The sequence below is a fragment of the Ranitomeya variabilis genome, chromosome 3 (assembly GCF_051348905.1).
Source record: "Ranitomeya variabilis isolate aRanVar5 chromosome 3, aRanVar5.hap1, whole genome shotgun sequence".
Classification (NCBI taxonomy): Eukaryota; Metazoa; Chordata; class Amphibia; order Anura; family Dendrobatidae; genus Ranitomeya; species Ranitomeya variabilis.
This window is the reverse complement of record NC_135234.1, coordinates 474,717,183-474,740,724: the sequence shown is the minus strand read 5'-3', so window position 1 is coordinate 474,740,724 and position 23,542 is coordinate 474,717,183. Positions and strand designations below refer to the sequence as shown.

Here is a 23,542-nt window from a genome sequence, read left to right as displayed (position 1 = left end):
ATGATGGACTACGCTGTACCACGCTACAAGCTAACCAGTCGACACTTCTTTTGCGAGAAAAGCCATCCCAACCCTCCACCAGCATGTAGAAGACCGCATTGTCCATGCACTCTGGCAATCTGTGAGTACAAAGGTGCACCTGACAACAGACGCATGGACCTGTAGGCATGGCCACGGAAGATTACGTGTCCATTACGGCGCAATGGGTTAATGTGGTGGATGCATGGTCCACAGGGGACAGCCTACTAAGTCTGTCTGCAGTCCCTAATTCAAATTGTCCTCCACTGTCTAAATCGGAGCTTCCACCTTCTGGCTTTCGGCCTATAGTATCAGAAATTAAACTGCATTTGGCCTTCAACTTTGGTTAGGGCCTACTAACGGCTTCTGCCCCTCCCTGGTGTTGCCCTCAACTAAATAAAGCTGAGCTTCAACCTTCTGCTCCAAATTACCATTTTGAAAAATGCAATAGGCTTTTCCGGCCTATTAAAGGTGTCTGTCTGTGTGCCCCTGCCTGGTGTTGTCCTCAACTAAATAAAGCTGAGCTTCAACCTTCCGGCTCTCATTAAGTGGTTTTAAAAAAAAAAAAGGTGGTTAGGGCCTACTAACGGCTTCTGCCCCTCCCTGGTGTTGTCCTCAACTAAATAAAGCTGAGCTTCAACCTTCCGGCTCTCATTAAGTGGTTTTAAAAAAAAAAAATGGTGGTTAGGGCCTACTAACGGCTTCTGCCCCTCCCTGGTGTTGTCCTCAACTAAATAAAGCTGAGCTTCAACCTTCCGGCTCTCATTAAGTGGTTTTAAAAAAAAAAATGGTGGTTAGGGCCTACTAACGGCTTCTGCCCCTCCCTGGTGTTGTCCTCAACTAAATAAAGCTGAGCTTCAACCTTCCGGCTCTCATTAAGTGGTTTTAAAAAAAAAAATGGTGGTTAGGGCCTACTAACGGCTTCTGCCCCTCCCTGGTGTTGTCCTCAACTAAATAAAGCTGAGCTTCAACCTTCCGGCTCTCATTAAGTGGTTTTAAAAAAAAAAATGGTGGTTAGGGCCTACTAACGGCTTCTGCCCCTCCCTGGTGTTGTCCTCAACTAAATAAAGCTGAGCTTCAACCTTCCGGCTCTCATTAAGTGGTTTTAAAAAAAAAATGGTGGTTAGGGCCTACTAACGGCTTCTGCCCCTCCCTGGTGTTGCCCTCAACTAAATAAAGCTGAGCTTCAACCTTCTGCTCCAAATTACCATTTTGAAAAATGCAATAGGCTTTTCCGGCCTACTAAAGGTGTCTGTCTGTGTGCCCCTGCCTGGTGTTGCCCTCAACTAAATAAAGCTGAGCTTCAACCTTCTGCTCCAAATTACCATTTTGAAAAATGCAATAGGCTTTTCCGGCCTACTAAAGGTGTCTGTCTGTGTGCCCCTGCCTGGTGTTGTCCTCAACTAAATAAAGCTGAGCTTCAACCTTCCGGCTCTCATTAAGTGGTTTTAAAAAAAAAAATGGTGGTTAGGGCCTACTAACGGCTTCTGCCCCTCCCTGGTGTTGCCCTCAACTAAATAAAGCTGAGCTTCAACCTTCTGCTCCAAATTACCATTTTAAAAAATGCAATAGGCTTTTCCGGCCTACTAAAGGTGTCTGCCCCTCCCTGGTGTTGTCCTCAACTGAACAAAGCTGAGCTTCCACATTCTGGCTTTCGCCCTATACTATCAGATATTAAACTGCATTTGGCCTACTAGTGTGGTTAGGCCCTTGAAACAGTGTCTGCTGCTCTTGGGTTTGCTACTCCACTGAACAAAGCAATGCCGCCTGTTTAGTCCTGTTACCAATTTTGAACTGCATGTAGCCTACTTTATTCTTTGGCCCTATATCTGTTTCCTCCTCATCCTGCCCATTGCCCAGCCACTGCTAAATGAGTCTGCTGGTACATTGACCTAGACCACTACATTCCCCTTGTACTCTACACAGCCAGAATCTGTCCCTGCTGAAAGTAAGGTTCCCCTTCCCGCATGTTATACCACCTTACACAGGGACAAAGAGGAAGGTGCAGATGAAAGTGCAGGTTCCTTCATCAGGTGGGGGGGCATACTCGTTGGCGACGTCACTGGCACAGGGCCCCTCAGAGTACGCAAAAGTGTCGCTGCTGGTGGGAGGCGCCCCCGCCATGCAAACACACCGCCGTACTTTGAGGGGCCCTGTGCCAGTGGCAATGCGAACGAGTGGGCCCCCCCCTGCTTGCTCAGGATCACAGCACTTGCAACTTTTTAATACTTACCTTTCCCTGCAACACCGCCGTGACATAGTCCGCATTTCCTGGGCCCACGAAAAGCTTGAGCCAGCCCTACTCCCCCCACAACTTTCCCCCAATTCCCTATGCCCAACTATTATTATACAGTTAATTAAGATTGGCAAGCTTCAGAAACAAGAATGGATGTTTTTGGCATTAAAATGGGCACTGTAGGTGTTTTCCTGGCCTCCACTCACTGCCGACTATGCTTCCCCATTGACTTGCATTGGGTTTCGTGTTTCGGTCGATCCCCGACTTTTAGCGATAATCGGCCGACTGCACTCGACTCGACTCTGGACAAAATCGGGTTTCCCAAAACCCTACTCGATCTTAAAAAAATGAAAGTCGCTCAACCCTAGTGGTAAGGTTTATGATGCCATAATAAACCGCATACACTGTTTAAGTAGAAAGTGTTCCTGAATATCCCGGCCAATTGAGTGTCCTCCAATACATTCAGTAAGCGCTATCTCACAGTATATACAAATCTTTTATGAAAGGCCACAGAGGCTGCAACACCATTAAGCAAGAGGCACCACTAACCATACAACACCATGAAGAGCAAGGAGCTCTCCAAACAAGTTAGGGACAAAAATATTGAGACGTATAAGTAAGGGTTGGGTTATAAAAAAAATCCCAATCTCTGATAATCCACCTGAGCACCATCAAATCCATTATCATCAAATGGAAAGAAAATGGTAGTGCAACAAACTTGTTAAGAGTGGGTCTTCAACCATAACTCTCAGTCTGCCAATTATTCAGAGAGGCAGCACAGAGAGCAAATGTAACCCTGAAGGAGCTACAGAGTTCCCAACCAGAGACTGGAGTATGTGTCCATACGACCAAAATAATCCAACAAAACCAAACATAAAAGCTTAAAAAGCAAATACCCTGCAGTAAATGAATAAATAGTATTAGTGCATGAAAATAATATAAAGTGCTTAGTTATCATGATTTTGATTAAAAAAAAAACATATCACCACATCACGATGACAATATTCGGGATGGTACTAGCCTCTAGTATTAAAACTTTAACATGCATCAAGTGACGTACAGTACATGTGGATAAGAACTGAGAAGGACTGAGACCCAGCTAATGGACACCCAGCCATAGGTAACTACAAGAATATTATGTCCAGCTCAAAGAAAAGGGAGACCACAGGCTTATTTGCAAAAAATGCAAGAAAACTGAGACAAAAACCAAAAGAGATTAACTGGAATATAAGTTTAACCTAACCATATGATATACTGCATGACTGCAGAATGTTTTTCAAGCTATAGCTCCTTTTATCGATCCTATCATCAGGTTTCCCTTTTATAAATGATTCTCACTACTGTGATAGGACTGTAATGACATTTTACTTTGCCATCGAAGTCCAGCATACCTGCAAAAAATTACTTTATTGTTTTTCTTTCTTCTATGTAATCACTGCAGAGCCATCAGATTTAAGGAATAAAAGATAAAAAAAGAAGCGCTTCATAGTGTAGAGGTTTTAGGTAAACAAAGTAACACACCTTGGCAAGATGTGCTTATTGCACAAGTCCGTCCAAAACTTAAAGAGTAGACCAGCTTGAGGAGACATGAGGTTCAATGGGTGGTCTCGTATTCTGGCCTGACTGTCTCTACCAAAGGTCATAAGAACCAGTGGTCATCCCACTGAATGCCAGTACTCCTTTCCCCTGGGCATAGTAGTACTCAGACAACATACGGTGAGGTTAACAAAGTGTTGTAATACTTTACTGGATAACCAACAGTAAATAGCATATACAGTCCCGTTGAGTACACAAGATCGTGCAAATGACAGAATCTCACCCTGATGCTGGAAAAAGACTGCTTTCTCAAGGCCAAAGAGGAAAAATCCAAGGAGTATAATTAGTTGGCTCGAGTGAGACAGTTTAATCCTTGGGATCGGGTACCTGTGTTAGTTCCCAGAGTGTAGAGCAATTGCCTTACCAAATGGCAGGGAAACTATAAGGTGGGAGATGTCAACTATAAAGCAGCAGGAAATTTGTCACCTTCCCTAAAACAAAAAAAAATATTACATTACAAACTGTATTTCAATTTTTTGTGCAAGCAATTACCTTCATAAATCACATGCTGAGTGAAAGGAAGTCCACCTTTGTGTAATCTAAGTGTCACATGGTCAGTCAGTATTGTGATGCAGTGACCCCTGTTACAGGTAGGGGGCACTGAATGGTCTCCTCAGAACACGCACAGAGCCATATTGAGGCCATAGGAATGCATGGCAGTCACAGGCATAACTGTGGTGATGAGACAATGTCCAGCATTATTGTAAATGGCAGGTATGTGTGGCAGAAGAAGATACTCTGTGCTGTAAGCCTGAAGTAAGGTTGTTCTGGACCTATAGTCCCACAGGTATTTGTGTAGTTTTAAAGAGAGGCTTGCAGGGTTAGTTGGAGAGCTGGGTGGGTCTGGCTAACCACACACACCTCACACCTATGGGAGTGGTTGCAATGTAATGTGATCAATGTGTGGGTCACATGGTTCTGTGTTGTGAATTTGGATTCTGGGCTCCCCCGGTGGCTACTGGTGGAATTGATCTGGTGTTTTCATCTTCTCTGTTCACCTGTTCCCATCAAGATGTGGGAGTCGCTATATAACCTTGCTGCTCTGTTAGTTGCTTGCCGGTCAACAATGTTATCAGAAGCCTCTCTGTGCTTGTTCCTGCTCCTAGACAACTACTAGATAAGTTGGACTCTTGTCCATGTTTGTTTTTGCATTTTTGTTCCAGTTCACAGCTGTAGTTTCGTTACTGTGTCTGGAAAGCTCTTGTGAACAGGAATTGCCACTCTGGTGTTATGAGTTAATGCCAGAGTTTTAAAGTAATTTCTGGATGGTGTTTTGATAGGGTTTTCAGCTGACCATGAAAGTGCCCTTTCTGTCTTCTGCTATGTAGTAAGTGGACCTCAAATTTGCTAAACCTATTTTCATACTACGTTTGTTATTTCATCTTGATTCACCGCCAATACATGTGGGGGGCCTCTGTCTCCTTTCGGGGTATTTCTCTAGAGGTGAGCTAGGACTAATATTTCCCTCTGCTAGCATTATTTAGTCCTCCGGCTGGTGCTGGGCATCTAGAATCAACGTAGGCATGCTACCCGGCCACTGCTAGTTGTGTGTTAGGTTTAGTTCATGGTCAGCTCAGTTCCCATCTTCCAAGAGCTAGTTCCTATATATGCTGATGCTATGTTCTCTTGCCATTGAGAACATGACAGTTTGACCGGCCCCTAAAGGGTTAAAATCCTTGGCTGAGAAAGGAGAGAAATAAGAAGTCTGCTGAAAATTTTTTTTTTTTTTTTTTTTTTTCTCTCCTTCTAATCTTTGAATGGCTCTGTGTCCACCTGTTTGTAATGGATCTTCAGAGTGTAACTGCAGGTTTGAATAATCTCGCCACGAAGGTACAAAATTTGCAAGACTTTGTTTGTCATGCAACTATATCTGAGCCGAGAATTCCTTTGCCGGAATTTTTCTTGGGGAATAGATCTGGGTTTCAGAATTTTCGAAATAATTGCAAATTATTTTTGTCCCTGAAATTTCGCTCTGCCGGAGACCCTGCACAGCAGGTCAGGATTGTGATTTCCTTGCTCCGGGGCGACCCTCAAGACTGGGCTTTTTCATTGACACCAGGGGATCCTGCGTTGCTCAATGTGGATGCGTTTTTTCTGGCCTTGGGGTTGCTTTATGACGAACCTCATTTGGAGCTTCAGGCAGAAAAAACCTTGATGTCCCTATCTCAGGGGCAAGATGAAGCGGAAATTTACTGTCAAAGATTCCGTAAATGGTCTGTGCTTACTCAGTGGAATGAGTGCGCCCTGGTGGCGACTTTCAGAGAGGGTCTCTCTGATGCCATTAAGGATGTTATGATGGGGTTCCCTGTGCCTGCGGGTCTGAATGAGTCCATGACAATGGCTATTCAGATCGATAGGCGTTTGCGGGAGCGCAAACCAGTGCACCATCTGGCGGTGTCCACTGAGAAGTCGCCAGAGAGTATGCAGTGTGATAGAATTCTGTCCCGAAGCGAGCGGCAGAATTTTAGACGGAAAAATGGGTTGTGTTTCTATTGTGGTGATTCTACTCATGTTATATCAGCATGCTCTAAGCGCATTAAAAAGCTTGATAAATCTGTTTCCATTTGCACCTTACCGTCTAAGTTTATTCTATCTGTGACCCTGATTTGCTCTTTGTCATCTATTACCACGGACGCCTATGTCGACTCTGGCGCCGCTTTGAGTCTTATGGATTGGTCCTTTGCCAAACGCTGTGGGTATGATTTAGAGCCTTTGGAGACTCTTATTCCTCTGAAGGGGATTGACTCCACCCCATTGGCTAATAATAAACCACAATACTGGACACAAGTAACTATGCGTATTAATCCGGATCACCAGGAGATTATTCGCTTTCTGGTGCTGTATAATCTACATGATGATTTGGTGCTAGGATTGCCTTGGCTGCAATCTCACAACCCAGTCCTCGACTGGAGAGCTATGTCTGTGTTGAGTTGGGGATGTAAGGGGGCTCATGGGGATGTACCTGTGGTTTCCATTTCATCATCTATTCCCTCTGAAATTCCTGAGTTCCTGTCTGACTATCGTGACGTCTTTGAAGAATCCAAGCTTGGTTCATTACCTCCGCACCGAGAGTGCGATTGTGCCATAGATTTAATCCCGGGTAGTAAATACCCAAAGGGTCGTTTATTTAATCTGTCTGTGCCTGAACATGCTGCGATGCGAGAATATATAAAGGAGTCCTTGGAAAAGGGACATATTCGTCCATCATCATCTCCCTTAGGAGCCGGTTTTTTCTTTGTGTCAAAAAAAGACGGCTCTTTGAGACCATGTATCGATTATCGGCTTTTGAATAAAATCACTGTAAAATATCAATACCCATTGCCGTTGCTGACTGATTTGTTTGCTCGCATAAAGGGGGCCAAGTGGTTCTCTAAGATTGACCTTCGTGGGGCGTATAATTTGGTGCGAATCAGGCAGGGGGATGAGTGGAAAACAGCATTTAATACGCCCGAGGGCCACTTTGAGTATTTAGTGATGCCTTTTGGTCTTTCAAATGCTCCGTCAGTTTTCCAGTCCTTTATGCATGATATTTTTCGCGATTATTTGGATAAATTTATGATTGTGTATCTGGATGATATTCTGATTTTTTCGGATGACTGGGACTCTCATGTCCAGCAAGTCAGGAGGGTTTTCCAGGTTTTGCGGTCTAATTCTTTGTGTGTGAAGGGTTCTAAGTGTGTTTTTGGGGTACAGAGGATTTCCTTTTTGGGATATATTTTTTCTCCCTCTTCCATTGAAATGGATCCTGTCAAGGTTCAAGCTATTTGTGATTGGACGCAGCCCTCTTCTCTTAAGAGTCTTCAGAAATTTTTGGGCTTTGCTAACTTTTATCGTCGATTTATTGCTGGTTTTTCGGATATTGCTAAGCCATTGACCGATTTGACTAAGAAGGGTGCTGATGTTGCTGATTGGTCCCCTGACGCTGTGGAGGCCTTTCGGGAGCTTAAGCGCCGTTTTTCCTCTGCCCCTGTGTTGCGTCAGCCTGATGTTGCTCTACCTTTTCAGGTTGAGGTCGACGCTTCTGAGATCGGAGCTGGGGCAGTGTTGTCGCAGAAAAGTTCTGACTGCTCCGTGATGAGGCCTTGTGCCTTCTTTTCCCGTAAATTTTCGCCCGCTGAGCGGAATTATGATGTTGGGAATCGGGAGCTTTTGGCCATGAAGTGGGCTTTTGAGGAGTGGCGCCATTGGCTTGAGGGGGCCAGACATCAGGTGGTGGTATTGACTGACCACAAAAACTTGATTTATCTTGAGACCGCCAGGCGCCTGAATCCTAGACAGGCGCGCTGGTCATTATTTTTCTCTCGGTTTAATTTTGTGGTGTCATACCTACCGGGTTCTAAGAATGTTAAGGCGGATGCCCTTTCTAGGAGTTTTGAGCCTGACTCGCCTGGTAACTCTGAGCCCACAGGTATCCTTAAGGATGGAGTGGTATTGTCAGCCGTTTCTCCAGACCTGCGGCGGGCCTTGCAGGAGTTTCAGGCAGATAGACCGGATCGTTGCCCACCTGATAAACTGTTTGTTCCTGATGATTGGACCAGTAGAGTCATCTCTGAGGTTCATTCTTCTGCGTTGGCAGGTCATCCTGGCATTTTTGGTACCAGGGATTTGGTGGCAAGGTCCTTCTGGTGGCCTTCCCTGTCACGAGATGTGCGAGGCTTTGTGCAGTCTTGTGACGTTTGTGCTCGGGCCAAGCCTTGTTGCTCTCGGGCTAGTGGATTATTGTTGCCTATTCCTAAGAGGCCTTGGACGCACATCTCGATGGATTTTATTTCAGATCTGCCTGTTTCTCAGAAGATGTCTGTCATCTGGGTGGTGTGTGACCGTTTCTCTAAGATGGTCCATTTGGTTCCTCTGCCCAAGTTGCCTTCTTCTTCCGAGTTGGTTCCTCTGTTTTTTCAAAATGTTGTTCGTTTGCATGGTATTCCTGAGAATATCATTTCTGACAGAGGGACCCAATTCGTGTCTAGATTTTGGCGGGCATTCTGTGCTAGGATGGGCATAGATTTGTCTTTTTCGTCCGCTTTCCATCCTCAGACGAATGGCCAGACCGAGCGGACTAATCAGACCCTGGAGACATATCTGAGGTGTTTTGTGTCTGCTGACCAGGATGATTGGGTTGCTTTTTTGCCATTGGCAGAGTTCGCTCTCAATAATCGGGCCAGCTCTGCCACTTTGGTGTCCCCGTTTTTCTGTAATTCGGGGTTTCATCCTCGATTTTCCTCTGGTCAGGTGGAATCTTCGGATTGTCCTGGAGTGGATGCTGTGGTGGAGAGATTGCATCAGATCTGGGGGCAGGTGGTGGACAATTTGAGGTTGTCCCAGGAGAAGACTCAGCTTTTTGCCAACCGCCACCGTCGTGTTGGTCCTCGGCTTTGTGTTGGGGATTTGGTGTGGTTGTCTTCTCGTTTTGTCCCTATGAGGGTCTCTTCTCCTAAGTTTAAGCCTCGGTTCATCGGCCCGTATAAGATATTGGAGATTCTTAACCCTGTTTCCTTCCGTTTGGACCTCCCTGCATCCTTTTCTATTCATAACGTTTTTCATCGGTCATTATTGCGCAGGTATGAGGTACCGGTTGTGCCTTCCGTTGAGCCTCCTGCTCCGGTGTTGGTTGAGGGTGAGTTGGAGTACGTTGTGGAGAAAATCTTAGACTCTCGTGTTTCCAGACGGAGACTCCAGTATCTGGTCAAGTGGAAGGGATACGGCCAGGAGGATAATTCTTGGGTTAATGCATCTGATGTTCATGCCTCTGATCTGGTTCGTGCCTTTCATAGGGCCCATCCTGATCGCCCTGGTGGTTCTGGTGAGGGTTCGGTGCCCCCTCCTTGAGGGGGGGTTACTGTTGTGAATTTGGATTCTGGGCTCCCCCGGTGGCTACTGGTGGAATTGATCTGGTGTTTTCATCTTCTCTGTTCACCTGTTCCCATCAAGATGTGGGAGTCGCTATATAACCTTGCTGCTCTGTTAGTTGCTTGCCGGTCAACAATGTTATCAGAAGCCTCTCTGTGCTTGTTCCTGCTCCTAGACAACTACTAGATAAGTTGGACTCTTGTCCATGTTTGTTTTTGCATTTTGGTTCCAGTTCACAGCTGTAGTTTCGTTACTGTGTCTGGAAAGCTCTTGTGAACAGGAATTGCCACTCTGGTGTTATGAGTTAATGCCAGAGTTTTAAAGTAATTTCTGGATGGTGTTTTGATAGGGTTTTCAGCTGACCATGAAAGTGCCCTTTCTGTCTTCTGCTATGTAGTAAGTGGACCTCAAATTTGCTAAACCTATTTTCATACTACGTTTGTTATTTCATCTTGATTCACCGCCAATACATGTGGGGGGCCTCTGTCTCCTTTCGGGGTATTTCTCTAGAGGTGAGCTAGGACTAATATTTCCCTCTGCTAGCATTATTTAGTCCTCCGGCTGGTGCTGGGCATCTAGAATCAACGTAGGCATGCTACCCGGCCACTGCTAGTTGTGTGTTAGGTTTAGTTCATGGTCAGCTCAGTTCCCATCTTCCAAGAGCTAGTTCCTATATATGCTGATGCTATGTTCTCTTGCCATTGAGAACATGACAGTTCTGAGTGTGTGGACCTAAATGATTCTTGGCTGTAAGGTCCTGTGAGAGGAAAGGCCTGGGTGTTGGGAGGCCCAGAGTGGGGACTGGATTCCTGAAGAGCACCTGGTGAGGCCGTGATCCTGAGTGGCCTCTGTGTTGGGAGGTCCTGTGTGTGGATCAGATCCCAGAAGAGCATGAGGTGAGGCTGTGATCCTGAATGGCCTCTATGTTGGGAGGTCCTGTGTATGGACTGGATTCCTGAAGAACATGAGGTGAGGCCATGGATCTGCAGATCCGGTGATGGCTACTGTGTTGGGGAAGCTACAGTCCTTCGGTGGGTCTGGAGCCGACTGGTATGTGTCTGTCAGGCAAGTTGGTGATCCCCGTAAGGCAGCTTCTCCGGGGTATATAATGAACTGTTCGGCGTATGGTAACCCATGATAACTGGACGAAGTAAGAAGTCCGGCATGTCTATTGTCTGTGAGTTGAAGCCCTATAAAATGTATATAATGGACTGTTTGTTGTACAGTTTATGATGCTATAATAAACCGCATAAACTGTTTAAGTAGAAAGTGTTCCTTTGTGTCTGAATATAGCGGCAAGTGAGTATTCCCCAACTCATTAGTGATCGCTGCATCACATATGGTACTAGACTGTAGGCAACGGTCTAGGAAGCATGTGTGGATTTGATCGCTGTAACTCGGTGGGTTACGAAGTTTACTGTGGATCAGAGGGTCCACGAAGTCTGTAGTGCGGAGCCATACAGAGCCTTGTGGAAAGTAGTTACAGTTGCAGCAAGAGGTTCTGCAGCAGCGGGAGCTGCAGTGACAGCAGCAGCAGCTTGTGATCGACACCCAGAGGTGCCGGCAGGAGCTGTGATAGTGCCAGCAGGAGCTGGTGAGGTGTCGTAAGGACATTGGTGGTCCAGATCATGCAGACTCTTAAAGGGCCAGTGCAAGCCCTGGGAGATATTTGTTTACTGTGAGAACTGGTGCCGAGGAGTCCACAGGGTGTACCCCAGGGAAGGGGTGGTGTCTCTAAACGGGTGGTGTCTCTAAAAGGGTGGTGTCCCTAAAAGAGGTGGTGTCCCTAAAATTGGGCGGTGACCCAAACAGGAATGGTTGCCAAAAAAGGGTGGAATCCCAAAAGGGGGCATTAACCCAAGCAAAGATAGTTGCCCAAAAAGGGGTGAAGTCCCAAAAGGAGGTGGTAACCCGAACTGGGATAGTTGCCCAAAAGGTGGTGGAGTCCCGGGGAATGGTAGTTTCCTAAAAGGAGGCAGAACCTCCCAAAATTAAAAGGGTAGTGCAGACGGGCTGTCGCCACCGGCAATTGTGCTATGCAGGTCGACGCTATACTTTGAATTGCTCAGACAATGATTTATCTTGACAGTGCCCCTTTTGGTTGGATAGAGAATGTGTGAAGGGACTGACAGACCCAGGGAGTAAAGTGTCTTTGCTAAGGACCCCTCCTGAACTAACTGTGTTACCTGGGATAGGGACAAACTAAATGGACCAATAAACCATGGACCCAATTTAAGGGATGGTATTTTGAGTCTTATGTTTTTTGTGGATAACCACACCCAGTCATCCACACTCAGGTCCGGATCTGGCACATGCCTACTGTCAGCCACACATTGTACCTAGCACCCACACTCAACAGGCGCTGTTTAACTTTCCTCCAGACTGATGATAATTGTGCTCCTAACTGGTCTTCCTCCGGGACGCCGGAAGAGCCCCCCTGACTCAAAGTACAAAATTGAGGATGAAGCTGGTAAAAACAAAAAAACGGAGACTCCCCAGATGACTCCTGGCGGTGATTATTGATGGCAAACTCAGCCAAAGGAAGGAACTTCGACCACTCCTCCTGGTTATCCGAAACAAAGCAGCGTAAGTACTGTTCCAAATTTTGGTTCATACGCTCGGTCTGACCATTTGACTGAGGATGAAACGCCGAAGAAGGAGACAACTTGATCCCCAGCCGTGAACAAAATGCTTTCCAAAATTTTGCCACAAACTGAGACCCCATGAAGTCTGACCACCTCCTGCACAAATAACTGAGCCAGAGTCTTAGCGTTAGGCAACGAAGGCAAAGACACAAAGTGCGACATTTTTGAGAACTGATCAACAATCACCAAGATGACCGTGTGTCATGTCGGACGCTGTTCAGACCAGGTCATCCGACAGACAGCGGTAATTCCGCTTTTGTCCACTATGCGCTCATTGGCATCGGCTAGATTTTATCTACCTGGTCCGGGGTTAATTTACCTGCTGCTCGGATTGGAAGCTGGGCCATGCCCACTGCCTTTAAATAGTTCTCCTGAACATTGGGCATCGCCGATTATAGCTTCTGTCTTGTGCGTTGTTATCTCGGTCTGGAGTGGTGAGCTAAGTAGTTGGAGTATCGTTGCTGGTGGTGTATTTACCTTTGTCTTCCCATATTTGTATTTGTTTTGCCCTTTGCATTTATAGTGTATTCCTGAGTGACTGCGGCGTGGTGCTTATTTTTCCGTTATCCTTGTCTGTGCTAACTGTGGGTATTGGAGTGTGGTCTCTTCACTGGTGGGGGGGAGGTGGTTTCAGACTAGGGTTGAAACAGGAGATAGGGTGAGGGTGGAGGCCCAGACATGCACACCATCAGAGTAAACTCTGGGAGAGGGTAGTCAGGGTTTCCCTAGTCTGAGGGAAATCGCAGGGGCCCGGGTTATTAGCTCTTTCCTACCTAGGTCTCCCGTGACAGGCATGTGGCAGAAAATACTGTCTGGTGGACTGGAAGGGTTACGGTCCGAACCTGGGAACCTCTGGAGCACAGTTGGGCTTCGCTGCTCATTGCAGTTTTTGAGCATGGCGAGGCTCAAGGAGGAGGGGGCCCTAGGAGGGAGGGTAATGTTAGTTGTCGAGTTCCCGCCACTGCACAGGGGCAATCTCAAACCATGTCTGCTATGGTTTCCCATTCTCCTCCAGCCACAGTGGAGCCTGCTCAGCGGAGACGTCGGTCCCAGCATCTGGCTCAGCCTGTTACTGCTGCCTTTCCAGGCTCTGCTTCTGTAGCCAGCACAGGTCATCGGCGAGCAGGCTTTTCTGGGACTAAGTCCTCCTTTTCACACACTGAGCATGCCCACAGGAGGACCTCTCATTGGAGGTCAGGGGTCACATGCTCAGGTCCTGTAGCAGCTCCTATTGGTCAGCCAGGAAGGTCCTGAAGAGCTGCAACTATAAAAGGTTCGCATGGCCGCACGGCTATGCACTAGTATCAAATATGTTTGGCTAATGCAAGTGGATACTCTACTACTCAGTCATATGTGGCGTGAGTCTGTTTAGTTCTGGGGCTGTACACTCAGGCAGGCAGCTAGCGTAAGTCGGGGAAATTAGCCGTTGGCTTTGCATCTGGTCTCAGAGCAAGCGCAACACTAGTTAGGGTAATAGTTTGCGTACAGCTCGTCTCGGAGAGGGAACAGAGATCGCTTCCAGTTCACACGGGGTGAAGCTTAACCCACGTGTGAGCTTATAGTCTATCCTGTTATGGACTGGTAATTTAGGAGCGACATGCGACTAGCTCTGAGCAGGTGGTAACTATACAGACCGCAGTTCCTGATCTTAACACAACACTAGCAGTAGCCGTGGGATGTTCCTGTCACTCCCTGGACACCTCATCACAGCCGGAGAACTAGCTACCCCTAAAGGTAGGAATAGGAAAGCTATCTTGCCTCAGAGAAGATCCCCAAAGGATAGGACAGCCCCCCACAAATATTGACTGTGAGAGGAGAAGGAAATGACATACGTAGTATGAAACAAGATTTAGCAAAGGAGGCCACTTCTAGCTAGATAGATAGTACAGGAAAGAACACTGTGCGGTCAGTAATAAAAACTAGAAAAAGTCCACCGCAGAGATATGCAAAAATCTCCACACCTGACTAAAGGTGTGGAGGGCAAAATCTGCAGCCCAGAGCTTCCAGCTTAGCTGAATAGATCCATACTGATAAGCTGGACAAATGAGCAAAACATAGAATGTGCTGAACAATAAAGTCCACAACAAGTGGACTGCAAAAGGACAAGCAAGGACTTATCTTTGCTGAACTGGACAGAGTGTCAGGGAAATCCAAAAGAGCAGTGGCTCCAAGCAGGAACAATTGACAACTGGCATTGATTGAGGGATAAGGCCAGACTAAAATAGCCGAGCCAGAAAGACGATCAGTGGAAGCAGCTGTTGATGCTAAATCGAAGAAGAAGCTATACCACTCAAAATCACAGGAGGGAGCCCAAGAGCAGAATTCACAAAAGTGCTACTTACAACCACCGGAGGGAGCCCAAGAGCGGAATTCACAACACTATCCGCCATTACTTTGCAGCAGGTGTCCCTGCACAGTGGACCCCGGGCTGCGAACGCACCTTGTAGCTACCTATATATACTCGGTGTGTTCCGCTAGCCCTAGCACAGAGCTTTTGTTGCATTTATTTAGGAGTTCTTTAGACTTCATATTTCAGGATTGTTCTCAAACATTGGATTTCTTTGCAGTTTAATCTTTATCCATCTGGTGAGATGCAGCATTGTAATTTGAGGTAGAAAAGGGGTGCACAATTTGGGGACAACATTTTGTGTGGCCACAGTCATCTGTTCAATGACAAGCTTTTTTAGCTAATTATATATTTTTATAAGTCCTGATTCATCAAAACTGGCACAACTCACATTGGTCTTGATGTAGGGGAGCGGGGGAGTCAGATGTTCATTTTTATTAATAAAACAGGTGCATCTTAAAAGTAGTGTGCGCTTTTGTGCATCTCGTTACATTTGTTACTCAAGTTGAAGACTGGAGTAATATTTGTAGCATAAAGTACACCACAGTTTGCACCATCCAAACCCAGTTCAACCCATTTCGGTGAAGCTGGACGAAACTGATGTGAAAATGCCATAATATTTTTGTCAATCTCGTATTTCGCAAATATTTTGGGACTTTTCAAAGCATTTTACGCCAGTTTTGATGGATCGAGAGCAAAGAACCATTGTTCTCCTGAAAGGTTGGAGTCCTGGAAGTGGAACTGTATCCTGTAAGACCTTTATATTACATACAGTGGCATATAAAAGTGTGGGCACAACTGGTAAAAATTACTGTTACTGTGACAAGTTAAACAAGGTAAAGATGAAATGATCTCTAAAAAGACTAAAGTTAAAGTTGACACATCTCCTTTGAATATTAGGCAATACACCATGTTCCAAATTATCATGCAAATTGGATTTAAGTGTCATAAAGATTTAATTGTTTTGTTTTTCAAATAAACTTGTGGATGGTATTGTGTCTCAGGGCTCAATGGATCACTGAAATCAATCTTAAACACGTGATAAATAGTGTTCCAGGTGATTCTAATTAAAGGAAAACTACTTAAAAATGATGTTCCACATTATAAAGCAGGCCACGGGTTTCAAGCAATATGGGAAATAAAAAGGATCACTCTGCTGCTGAAAAGCTTTAAATAGTGCAATGCCTTGGACAAGGTATGAAAACATTAGATATTTCACGAAAACGTAAGAGTGATCATCATACTGTGAAGAGATTTGCGACCGAAACAGAGCACAGACAGAGTTCATGCAGATAAAAGCATAATGCAGAAGGTTTCTGCCAGACAAATTCATTGGATTAAGAGAGCAGCTGACAAAATACCATTACAAAGCAGCAAACAGTTATTTGAAGCTGCTAGTGCCTCTGGAGTCCCTCGAGCCTCAAGGTGTAGAATCCTTCAAAGGCTTGCTGTGGTGCATAAACCTAAAATTCGGCCACCCCTAAACACTGTTCACAAGCAGAAAAGGTTGCAGTGGGCCCAGACATACATGAAGACTAATTTCCAAACAGTCTTGTTTACTGATGAGTGTCGAGCAACCCTGGATGGTCCAGATGGATGGAGTAGCGGATGGTGGGTGGAGGGCCACCATGTCCCAACAAGGCTGCAACGTCAGCAAGGAGGTGGAGGAGTCATGTTTGGGGCCGTAATCATGGGGAAAAAGCTGGTATGGCCCTTTAAGGTTCCTGAATGTGTGAAAATGGCCTCTGCAAAGTATTTAGAGTTTCTGACTGACAACTTTCTTCCATGGTATAAAAAGCAGAAACTTGTCTTCAGGAGCAAAATCATCTTCATGCATGACAATGCACCATCTCATGCTGCAAAGAATACCTCTGAGTCATTGGCTGCTAAGGGCATAAAAGGAGATAAACTCATGGTGTGGTCACCATCTTCTACTGACCTCAACCCTATAAAGAACCTTTGGAGTATCAAGCAAATGATCTATGAGGGAGTTCACATCAAAACAACAGCTTTGGGAGGCTATTCTGACTTCATGCAAAGAAATACAAGCAGAAACTCTCCAAAAACTCACAAGTTCAATGGATGCAAGAATTGTGAAGGTGATATCAAAGAAGGGGTCCTATGTTAACATGTAACTTGGCCTGTTAGGATATTTTGGAGTTAAATAGCTTTTTTGATCAGTGAATGTGACCTCCTAATGCTGCAAATTCCACAAATGAGCATTTTCAGTTCTTTCAAACATATAATAATATAATAATAATAATAATTTTATTTATATAGCGCCAACATATCAACATATCAAATGTTTAGAAATTCTACTGTGCCTAATAATTTGGAAAAGTGCATTTTGAGCTTTTATTCATTTTGGAGATTATACTGTTATCATTGGGAGGTTTCTTCAATAAAATTTGATGTATACTCTAGCGGGTGATGACTGTCATTTGTATCGACCATTTAGGAAAATCCGAGAAAAATGTAATTTGCATAATAATTTGGAACATGGTGTATATATATATATATATATATATATTTATATATATATATATATACAGTACAGACCAAAAGTTTGGACACACCTCCTCATTTAAAGATTTTTCTGTATTTTCATGACTATGAAAATTGTACATTCACACTGAAGGCATCAAAACTATGAATTAACACATGTGGAATTATATGCTTAACAAAAAAAGTGTGAAACAACTGAAAATATATCTTATGTTCTAGGTTCTTCAAAGTAGCCACGTTTTGCTTTGATGACTGCTTTGCACACTCTTGGCATTCTCTTGATGAGCTTCAAGTGGTAGTCACCAGGAATGGTCTTCCAACAGTCTTAAAGGAGTTCCCAGAGATGCTTAGCACTTGTGGTCCCTTTTGCCTTCAATCTGCGGTCCAGCTCACCCCAAACCATCTGGATTGGGTTCAGTTCTGGTGACTGTGGAGGCCAGGTCATCTGGCGTAGCACCCCGTCACTCTCCTTCTTCGTCAAATAGCTCTTACACAGCCTGGAGGTGTGTTTGGGGTCATTGTCCTGTTCAAAAATAAATGATGGTGCAACTAAACGCAGACCGGATGGAATAGCATGTGGCTGGAAGATGCTGTGGTAGCCATGCTGGTTCAGTATGCCTTCAATTTGGAATAAATCCCCAACAGTGTCACCAGCAAAGCACCCCCACACCATCACACCTCCTCCTCCATGCTTCACGGTGGGAACCAGGCATGTAGAGTCTATCTGTTCACTCTTCCTGCGTCACACAAAGACACAGTGGTTGGAACCAAAGATCTCACATTTGGACTCATCAGAGCAAAGCACAGATTTCCACTGGACTAAAGTCCATTGCTTGTGTTCTTTAGCCCAAACAAGTCTCTTCTGCTTGTTGCCTGTCCTTAGCAGTGGTTTCCTAGCAGATATTTTACCATGAAGGCCAGCTGCACAAAGTCTCCTCTTAACAGTTGTTGTAGAGATGTGTCTGCTGCTAGAACTCTGTGTGGCAATGACCTGGTCTCTAATCTGAGCTGCTGTTAACCTGCGATTTCTGAGGCTGGTGACTTGGATAAACTTATCCTCAGAAGCAGAGGTGACTCTTGTTCTTCCTTTCCTGGGCCGGTCCTCATGTGAGCCAGTTTCTTTGTAGCGCTTGATGGTTTTTGCCACTGCACTTGGGGACACTTTCAAAGTTTTCCCAATTTTTTGGACTGACTGACCTTCATTTCTTAAAGTTTTTCTTTACTTAGCTGCTTTTTTCTTGCCATAATAAAAATTCTAACAGTCTATTCAGTAGGACTATCAGCTGTGTATCCACCAGACTTCTACACAACACAACTGATGGTCCCAATCCTATTTATAAGGCAAGAAATCCCACTTATTAAAACTGACAGGGCACACATGTGAAGTGAAAACCAATCCCAGTGACTACTTCTTGAAGCTCATCAATAGAATGCCAAGTGTGCAAAGCAGTCATCAAAGCAAAAGGTGGCTACTTTGAAGAACCTAGAATATAAGACATAATTTCAGTTGTTTCACACTTTTTTGTTAAGTATATAATTCCACATGTGTTAGTTCATAGTATTGATGCCTTCAGTGTGAATGTACAATTTTCATAGTCATGAAAATACAGAAAAATCTTTAACTGAGAAGATGTGTCCAAACTTTTGGTTTGTACTGTATATACAGTATATTTGAATCGTTACATTTTAAAAATTACAAAAAGTAAAATGGGCCGATGCAATACTTGAGCACCCTGCATGGTTGGGCACCCCCTTTGAAAGTATCATAGCTTGTAAACACTTTTTGTAGCCAGCAAAGAATATTTTACTTCTTCTTTGAGGGATTTTCATCCATTCTTCCTTGGGAAATTCTTCCAGTTCTGTGAGATTCCTGGGTCGTGTTGCATACACTGCTGTTTTGAGGTCTAGCCACAGACTTTCATTGATGTTCAGATCAGGGGACTGTGAGGGTCATTGTAAAACCTTCAGCTTGTGACTTTTCAGGTAGTCTAATGTGGATTTTGATGTGTGTTTAGGATCATTATGCATTTGTAGAGCCCATCCTCGTTTCAATTTCAGCTTTTTTGCCGATGGTGTTATGTTTGCATCAAGAATTTGTTGAAATTTCATTGAATCCATTCTTCTCTCTACCCATGAAATGTTCCTTGTGCCATTGGCTGCAACACAACCCTAAAGAATAATTGATTCACCCCCATGCTTAATGGTTGACAAGATGTTCTTTTCCTGAAATTCTGTGTCCTTTTTCCTCCACGCTCACCTTTGATCATTGTGGCCAAAGAGTTCTATTTTAACCTCATTAGTCCACAGTAATTGTTTCCAAAATGCATCAGGCTTGTTTAGATGTTCTTTTACATACTTCTGACTCTGAATGTTATGGTGAGGACGCAGGAGAGGTTTTCTTCCAATGACTCTTCCATGAATGCCATATTTTTACAGATTTCACTGATTGATAGAATAATGTAACACAATTCCAGAGTCTTCTAAAACTTTCTGAAGGTCTTCTGCAGTCAAATGGGGGTTCTGTTTTGCCTCTGTAGCAATCCTACGAGTAGCTCTCTTGGAAAGTTTGCTTTGTCTTCCCGACCTTAACTGTTCCTTTTAACTGCCATTTCTTAATTACATTTCAAACTTAGGAGAGGGCAACTTGAAATTGCTTTGCTACCTTCTTACAGCCTTCTTCGGTTTTGTGGATCTCCACCATTTTCATTTTCAGAGTGCAAGTCAGCTGCTTAGAAGAATCCATGGCTGCTGGTTTTTGGCACACAGAGAAGGCTGGGTTTTTATAAAGCTGGGAAAATGCATCACCTGGCAGTGATAATAGGGAACAAATCATAACCCTTACAGGCTAATTAAGTTTTGAAACCTTAGTCAAAGTTATCTGAGCAAACAAATTTCCAAGGGATCCTAAACTTTTGCAGCTCCATAAACTTTTGCATTGGCTCATTTTCCTTTTTGCAATTTTTAAAATTAAAAAAATTGACAATATATATTTTTTGGCCTAAAATACAAAGGAAATGTGTAACCTTTAACTTTAGGCCTTTAGAAACTATTTCATCTTCAATTTTCTTAACTGTTCATAATAACAGTAATTTTGACCAGGTGTGCTCAAACTTTTACATGCTACTGTATTTTAGTATGCTGTACACACCTCAGATAGTAAAACCCTTTAAAGTTTATTGCGGCCCTTGGAATCAGCTTAATCTCATAATATCGCCCTTGAATCAGTAAACATTGCACATGCTTAGTACTGGACTGTGGCTTATGTTGTTGCACACCGCAAACATGTCTACTGCCTGGATTTTACATAAGATGATAATTCATAAGATGATAATTTTGGTCCTGATTAGGCTATCTTATTGTCACACATCCAGAACTTGTACTCCAATACAATGGGTTTTCTTTTTTCTTTTACAAGTAGTTCAAACAGCTTTATTTAATTTCTCATACAAAGATAAATCACACTTCAAATTAGCCATTTTACTATGTTTTTGATTACTATGTTTGGCAGGCTCAATGCAAAATACATTAGTTAGTTGCTGTATTCACTTATATTCATCCTGAATCTCCATTTTTATTTTCTACCAGATCTCAGCTGAGTCTTTTCGTGCTTGGCTTTGACAGCCCTACAGGACCTTTATTAGCTATACAAGAGGTTATTGATTAAATACTTTAATTACCAAATACTGGTGACTACAGATAATGTGTTCATTAAAAGTGTTTTCTCAACTTCTTCTTAGGATGTGGTCTTCTCTACAGGTTCCCAGCTTCCTGCTTCTTGGGGTTAACTTCTGTTTAATTGACAGTTGAGACCAATAGCATCAAACTGTTCACATTCCGATTCTGCATATTCGAGCAGTTTTGCCTCTGTAGCATTGGACGAGCGCATAAGAATTGAATCAAGCTGCATCAATTAATTCGGCCAGTTTCAGGACAATGCTTGCAAGCTCCATTGAAGGCTTACAAGTCTATATGTGGTGGCTAAAGTTCTAGGCAAGTAGCACAATGCATACAAATGATTTACACTAGATCTTGTGAGCGCTGTTCTGAAACTGGTTACCTAATCAACATGTCAAAAACAACAAAATTAAATAATTATTTTTATTATTACGTATATTGCAAAATTTATATATTTTACAAACACTTTGCCATTTTAACCATTTCCCATGATGAGAATAACCCTTTACACCTGCTCTTAAAAAATTGTCTATTGCTAATAGTAGCACATCAGATTTCACCCACCAAGATTTCGTGTAGTTTAGAAAATTAAAACCATGATTCTAATATTTGATTTAATTATTTCAATTGTTTATCTATTTATTTTTATTCAGTTATTTTTTGGAACATATTTCTTCTTATTACAACAGTTTGTATATTCCTAGTTTCTATGCAGACCATTGTGTTATTTGCAAGTATATTAACTGTAGTAACTGATATATTCATTGACAGCTGTAGGTTTCAAAACAAGCAGAAATGTGACACTGTAAGAGGGGCACATGCACATCATCAGGGGATTTCTTACTGTAATTGCAGTGGTTTACAAGTGGGATATGGCTTTAAAAAGCACTCCATTGTCATGTTTGCTAATAGTTTTTTGCAAATATTTGTTTTTAACATTTTCAGTTTTTTAAATTGGCAATAAATTGCAGTAACACTTTGATTTAAACATTGACCATTGTCCTTTCCAGAAAATTTGATATATCCCTGAGGAAGTGGATGAAACTACAGGAGGACATGAATATTTTCAATCATTGGTTAAGTGAAGCCGAGACAGTTCTTGCTGATCATCAAGGTGAAATACGAGATTTGGAAAAAGCTAAACAACACCAACAGAGGGCAAAGGTAGGAATTACAAAAAAAGTAATTGCTATATATTCAATTTATTTTTCCTACAATGAACAAAGTAAATGTCTTTATCAGTAATAGGACATGAGTTCAATATCTTTAAACTATGCATAGTCATGAAAAGACAAAGAGAATTATTGCTGTTTGATTTGTATGCTTTGCTTATTAATTGGTATGGGAATAGTGAAGAGTGGTTATGAAAAGTGCCGAACAGGTATGTTTCATTGCAAGCTTAATACGTGTTTACATTCTCACATTTCCATTTTCTGTCCTAAGTAACAAAACTAAATGCGTTAGACTCAACTGTCATTGCATAATAGGCACATTAATAAATGTGTTGACATCCATAAGGTTGGAAGCATTTAAATCAATTGTGAAGCACTGTGGAGATTTAATCCTAAAATAAAAAAGATACAGGTTTTGCTGTCTATGTGTATTGCCTGTTCACACTATTGAAAATACCAAGATTTTGTGTTTTGGGAATCAGTTTGAAGTTATTTGTTATGCTTAATAATCTTGATGCTTAAGATGATTTTGTTTATATTTAAATTTAACTGTTTTGAAAGCCAAATACCTAGTAATAGGATTATTAACGTACTAATCTACATAATGATTTTGTGTTATGTACAGGTTGGTTTTAAAAATGTAGGAAAAGATTTATTAAGCTAAGTGTACCATATTTATTTATTTATTACTAGCCAAAGAGCCCGGCATTGCAAGGGCATAGTAACTAACTGTGGTTAATTATAACAAATTATAATGATTATCCTCCATCCCATAGTCTCGTGCCCATATACCCATCATACACATTCTCCATCCCAAAGTCCTGTGCCCATATACCCATCATACATATCCTCCATCCCATAATCCCATACCCATAGTCTCATCATACATATCCTCCATCCCATAGTTCCGCGCCCATATACCCATTATGACATCATCATTGTTGCCATGGCAACTTATTATGGCATCATTGTCACCATGACCACCATTATGACATCACCATCACCATTGCAACCTATTATGACATCATCGTCGCCATGGCAACTATTATGACATCATCTTTGATACACACACACACACACACATACACTCGTTTTTATGTATATAGATGGGTTTTCATTTGTTTTTGTGCTTCTTCAACAGATGACATAGGTTAGAATAAAGGGTGTAAAGCTGGACAGAAATGTCAAAAGATTCACCACAATTATTAAATGGCATGAGCCACCATAATTAATTTGGTATTTTAAGACTGTTTAGTCTAGGTTTATGATGTCTAATAACATGATCGCTTCAGTAATGTCCATTATCATGTTTGTTACAAATCTAAATAATTTATGAGTGCAGCCTCCACTAAACAAAAGCTTAGAAACTATGGCCCCAATTCATCAACTCGATTTTGCCAGAATTATGGCATAAATCACTTTGAAAAGTTGCTAAATTTTTATAAAATGGGGGGTTGCTCACAAAATTTGTGACTTTTTGCTTTCTCACACCAGTTTCACT

General features: G+C 43.0%; 1 protein-coding gene across 5 annotated transcripts in view; it reads left to right on the top strand.

Annotated features, from left to right (window-relative positions):
- DMD (dystrophin) overlaps positions 1–23,542 on the top strand; it is a 3,762,639-nt gene that overhangs the window by 1,893,744 nt on the left and 1,845,353 nt on the right. For all 5 annotated transcript variants that reach the window (XM_077296691.1, XM_077296689.1, XM_077296692.1 and 2 more), the window contains one exon: positions 21,880–22,033. In XM_077296691.1, the coding sequence (XP_077152806.1) occupies positions 21,880–22,033 (154 nt within the window). The remainder of the gene's footprint in view (positions 1–21,879; positions 22,034–23,542) is intronic.